Below are 4,998 nucleotides of genomic sequence, written 5' to 3'. Positions count from 1 at the left end.
AAAAAAACTTGTAACTATATGTGTATGGGTTTATGTGTAAATATGTTAATGGATTAAGTAGGTTTAATAGATAAATATATTATTAAAATTTCCAGCAATTATGCCTAAATCCTTTGGATTCTACCATAGTTTGGTGTTAAACGGTCTTAGGTTGTTGAAAGTTCTGTGTTGGGAGTGGTACACCTGGGTCCTCTTCTTATTACAACAAGACGTCCTGAGTGAAAAGGAAACGCCGAGCACTTCTCCTCCCAAAACATAAACCAACAAGTAGTCGCAAATCAACTTCCTACACTAGTGTCACCACAAACGACAAGTAGTTGAACTGTTTCAATTGTAAACAGCGAGCGATTAATCAACTAAACTCCATTCGAAAGAGACGGAATCAGAATAGGAGTTCACTTCATTCACGAGTTACAAAACCAGAAACAAAAAAGCATAGGCAAGTCACATACCACAAAACAAACCAACCATAGAGCAAGTACTGAAGTTTCTCTGGCAGAGTGGCCATGCGGCTTAACGACATTTTCGGGACTGGTGACATATACCTATTAGATGCGCTCAGCAAGATACTTAGCCAAGGAATTAACAGGCTTGCCCACATCAAAAGTTTCTTTACCTTGGGATCGGATCTTGATCCTGGCAAGGTAATCAGCAGCTATCCAAGCAAAGCTGAGCATCACTGTGTTGCCAGATGCACCTGGATCTTGCTGTAGCTTTAAAGACTTATTCACCCACTCTGGGTGGTATGTGACATGGTACCAAGCTGAAGCCTTTTTCTCGTACAGAAGGTTTTTCTCCTCATCGCTGAGATTTTCGTGTTCCGGGTCTGTTTTATCAAAGAGTTTTCTGAATTCTTTCTTCAATGCAGTGTAAGAATGCTTCAATCTCTCCTTCAACTCGCCTTGTTTCCTGCTTGTGTATTTAGGCATTGACCAGATGTGACCCGTCACAATCTCCTCCTCTTTCTGCACCTTGTATTGCCCGAGAAGGCCTGTCAGCTGCCCATCATAAGAACATTTATGATTCCATGCCTCGGGGACAAAATCTGCAAAACCTGAGATTTCAAGGTCAGTGTCGTAAGGGATGTCCCTTGGGTCTGAGTTGATTTCCGATGAAACAGTGTCATCTTCATCATAAACGTCTTTTATTTTCCTGTAAAGCCGGTCTCTCTCTCTCTCTCTCTCTCTCTCTCTGTGTTTTCTGGTTTCCAACAATGGAGGATGAAACGAATTGGCTGAGCCCCAAGGTTCTGTTTCTGTCTGTAATGGTGGGTTGTGTAATGGTGAAAGGCGTGGCCTTGCTCTGGTGGAGACCAAGAAAGATCGAAGAGCATTTCTCGAAACAGGGGATCCGTGGTCCTCCTTACCACTTCTTCATCGGCAACGTCAGAGAACTTGTCGGGATGATGCTCAAAGCTTCCTCCCACCCCATGCCTTTCTCTCACAACATTCTTCCTAGGGTTCTTTCCTTTTACCACCATTGGAGGAAAATCTACGGTTAGTTCTCTTAATCACATAAAAAAAAAAAAGAAACCCATCAAATTTCGCAGCTTTCTTTTGGTCCCTTGTTCTCATATGATGATCATTTCTGGTTTTTGAAAAAGTCGTCAATTGTGGTCTCAAGCGTTAGAGAGCCGTCTCAGAGGCTCATTGACTGTAATTCTGGATTCAGAAAACGGATGAGCTGAATTCAGGATTCTTCATCATTCTTGCTCGGCTTCACTCGTGGCATTTTCTGGGTTTCCCCCTTTTTCTTCCTCGTAAAGATTTGTTTCATTAAAGGGTCGAATTTCACATCAGATTTGCGATTTCTGTTCCTCTTTCTTGGCTGAAGTGATTTCTTCTTCTTCTTCAAAGTTTCGGCTCTTTCTGGATTTTGGTTTTTTGATGTTGAAGCTCAGAATCTTTCTTTTTTTTTTGGTAATTAAGGGAAAATTTTCGAAACCCGGGAAATTATAAAACTTGGGTTTCTGTGGTTGGAGCTTTGTGTTTTGGTCGAAATGAAATATAAAGTGTTTTTTTAACTCCTGTAGTGAAGTGGGTTTTTCCTTTTGTTTTTATTACAACATGAAAATTAAACTTAAATCAATTTTATCTGTTTTTTTTTTTGTTTCTTTTTTTGGGTGTGTTATGATCAAATTATGGTGTCAGTACTTTGTTGTGAGAAAAGGGGCTCTGTTTTTTCTTATGGAGTACTATCATTTCACTCCTCTGTTTTCTGTTGGCTTCTTTCTTTGGTCATTTCAAAGATCACAGGAACGCTCTGGATTTATTACAAAACCCAAAAGGGAAAAAAAAGGGGAAATTGATCCGACCAATGTGTTTTCCCACTTCAGGATCTGTTCATTCAATGTCTTGCACTCGCAAGAAAGTTGTCATCGCTGATCAGATTCCGGTTTCGATTTCAGGTGCGACGTTTCTCGTTTGGTTCGGACCAACATTCCGGTTAACAGTTGCCGATCCCGATCTGATCAGAGAAATCTTCTCGAGATCTGAGTTCTACGAGAAAAATGAAGCTCACCCGCTTATTAAACAGCTTGAAGGCGATGGACTTCTTAGTCTCAAAGGCGAGAAATGGGCTCACCACCGAAAGATAATCACCCCAACATTCCACATGGAAAATCTCAAAGTAAAGTCACTAAATTTCAGTTTCTCGATCGTAATTTCGAAATGGGTTTTGCTGAAAATCCCAAATTTCGTCAAATCCGTTACTCAAATTCCCATTTCCTTCTCTTTCTTTCTTCTGGGTACGTAGCTGCTGATCCCCGTGGTGGTGAAGAGCGTGACGGATATGCTCGACGAGCTGTCGGGGAACTTGTCGGAATCCGGAGAGATCGAGATCGATGTCTACGAGTGGTTTCAGATTCTGACTGAAGACGTGATAACAAGAACAGCTTTCGGAAGTAGCTACGAAGATGGACGGGCGATTTTCAGGTTACAATCTCAACAGATGCTTCTTTGTGCAGAAGCTTTCCAGAAAGTGTTCATCCCTGGCTTCAGGTAAACCCCAAATTCTCACATTTAAAAGACAAATCCCACGAGAATCGGAACACAACTGATTTTTGCTGTGGGTAGGTTTTTTCCGACGAAGAGGAACATAAAATCGTGGAAGATAGACAAGGAGATAAAGAAGTCGCTGGTGAAACTGATAGAGCGGCGGAGGGCGAGCTCCTCCTGCTCCGGCGGCGGAGATGCGGCGGCGAAGGATTTGTTGGGTTTGATGATAGAGGCGTCGAAGTCGTCGGCGAACGTGACGGTGAAGGACATAGTGGAGGAGTGCAAGAGCTTCTTCTTCGCCGGAAAACAGACAACGTCGAACTTGCTGACGTGGACGACCATCCTGCTGGCGATGCACCCAGAGTGGCAAGCCAAGGCACGTGACGAGGTCCTCAGGGTGTGCGGCTCACGTGATATCCCCACCAAAGACGACGTCGTTAAGCTCAAGACGGTGCGTTTTTTTCCCTTCTCCCTCCCTCTACTTTTTTTCCCTTTTTTATATCCTTTTTAAAAAATACGTTTTACGAATAAATTAAAAAAAATCCTAAAACATACGCATTTAAAATAACTTTCTTTGGTTGATATGGTAAACCCGAAGGGCAAAACGGTAAATTCACAATTGAAAAATGTTCCCAAACTCTTGTAGCTAAGCATGATCATCAACGAGTCGCTACGGCTATATCCACCGATAGTGGCAACGATCAGAAGGGCGAGAGCTGACGTGGAACTCGGAGGGTATAAGATCCCCAGCGGCACGGAACTCCTAGTTCCGATCCTAGCCGTCCATCACGATCAAGCCATCTGGGGCAACGATGCCAACGAATTCAATCCGGCTCGGTTCACGGATGGCGTGGTCCGGGCCGCTAAGCACCCGGTAGGGTTCATACCGTTCGGACTCGGGGTCCGAACTTGTATCGGACAAAACCTAGCTCTACTTCAGACGAAGCTTATGCTCGCGATCATGATCCAACGGTTCACATTTCATCTTTCCCCGAATTACCAACACGCACCAACGGTCCTGATGTTGCTATACCCTCAACATGGCGCACCGATTATATTCCGTAGATTGGACGGTCAAGATTAACGGCTGTGATTTCAAACAACGTGTTCCGACGCTCTAGATTATCGTGAAAAAAATCAACGGCCCTGATTTCGTCATGCGGGTCCAAGATTTGTAAAGGGGGCGGCCAAGAAATTCCCTTTGAGGCGTTGCAAAAAAAAAAAAAAGAGTTGAAAAGAGTATGCTAACAAGTTAATTAGGTTAAATTTTTACTGTTTTGGTTTCCACTTTGTGTGTATGTAACGTATATGTGCATAATTTTCACACCATTCTGCAAATGTTTTTACCTTAAAGAGTATTCGATCAATTTTTGTGCTAATCATTTGGAAGAATGAGTGTCAAATATCAAATAATGGTGGGGAAATTGAAATAGTAATTCGAAAATTCACATATTTTTGGTCCAACTATATTTTCCAAAACTACTGAGAAAACTCGAAAAAACTCGGATGAATATTTTTTTCCAAATAGAGATCCAGACCTAGATTAAGAAGCAATTTTGCTTCTTTATTTACAAATTCGAGCCAATAAATCTTGGATGAAATTTGTGTTTCAAATTATTTCTGTTTTTTTTTTCATATTGGCTTTAATATGTGTTATGCACGACCAATTCGCAGTGATACCGGTGGTTAGGGTTTTACCGGTAAGCTGAGATAGAAAACCCGGACGGTTAGGGTGATTAAGTATGATTCACTCGTTTAGTTTTCTTTATAATCCCGAAATTCACCAGATCATCGGACTAATCACATCTCCCAAAAAAACGGAAAAATACGTATAGATCTCACTCTCCAAATAGAGATTGAAACCTAGATTGGAAAAGAGCTTTTCTCGACCCATTACCGGTTGAACCATATCTGATATTGAGTTACGATACGGGAGAGTAAAATACATTATAATTCTCTTTAACAAAAAAAAATTACATTACGAGTCTTCTAATAGTTACAT

General features: G+C 41.7%; 1 protein-coding gene across 2 annotated transcripts in view; it reads left to right on the top strand.

Annotated features, from left to right (window-relative positions):
• The window catches only part of LOC104809004 (cytochrome P450 734A1), a 15,496-nt gene extending 11,273 nt beyond the window's left edge, over positions 1 to 4,223 (top strand). The window contains exons 2-6 of one of the 2 annotated variants that reach the window (XM_010534878.2): positions 1,204 to 1,496; positions 2,408 to 2,628; positions 2,755 to 2,999; positions 3,075 to 3,447; positions 3,643 to 4,223. In XM_010534878.2, coding sequence (XP_010533180.1) covers positions 1,214 to 1,496; positions 2,408 to 2,628; positions 2,755 to 2,999; positions 3,075 to 3,447; positions 3,643 to 4,080 — 1,560 coding nt within the window. In that variant the 5' untranslated portion in view covers positions 1,204 to 1,213 and the 3' untranslated portion in view covers positions 4,081 to 4,223. Of the gene's footprint in view, positions 1 to 1,170; positions 1,497 to 2,407; positions 2,629 to 2,754; positions 3,000 to 3,074; positions 3,448 to 3,642 lie in introns of those variants that run through there. The other variant, XM_019202046.1, reaches the window with a different exon arrangement.
• The last annotated feature ends 775 nt before the right edge of the window (positions 4,224 to 4,998 follow it).

The sequence above is a fragment of the Tarenaya hassleriana genome, unplaced genomic scaffold (genome assembly GCF_000463585.1).
Source record: "Tarenaya hassleriana unplaced genomic scaffold, ASM46358v1 Cleome15, whole genome shotgun sequence".
NCBI classification, from domain to species: domain Eukaryota; kingdom Viridiplantae; phylum Streptophyta; class Magnoliopsida; order Brassicales; family Cleomaceae; genus Tarenaya; species Tarenaya hassleriana.
This window is presented reverse-complemented; position numbering and strand designations above follow the sequence as displayed.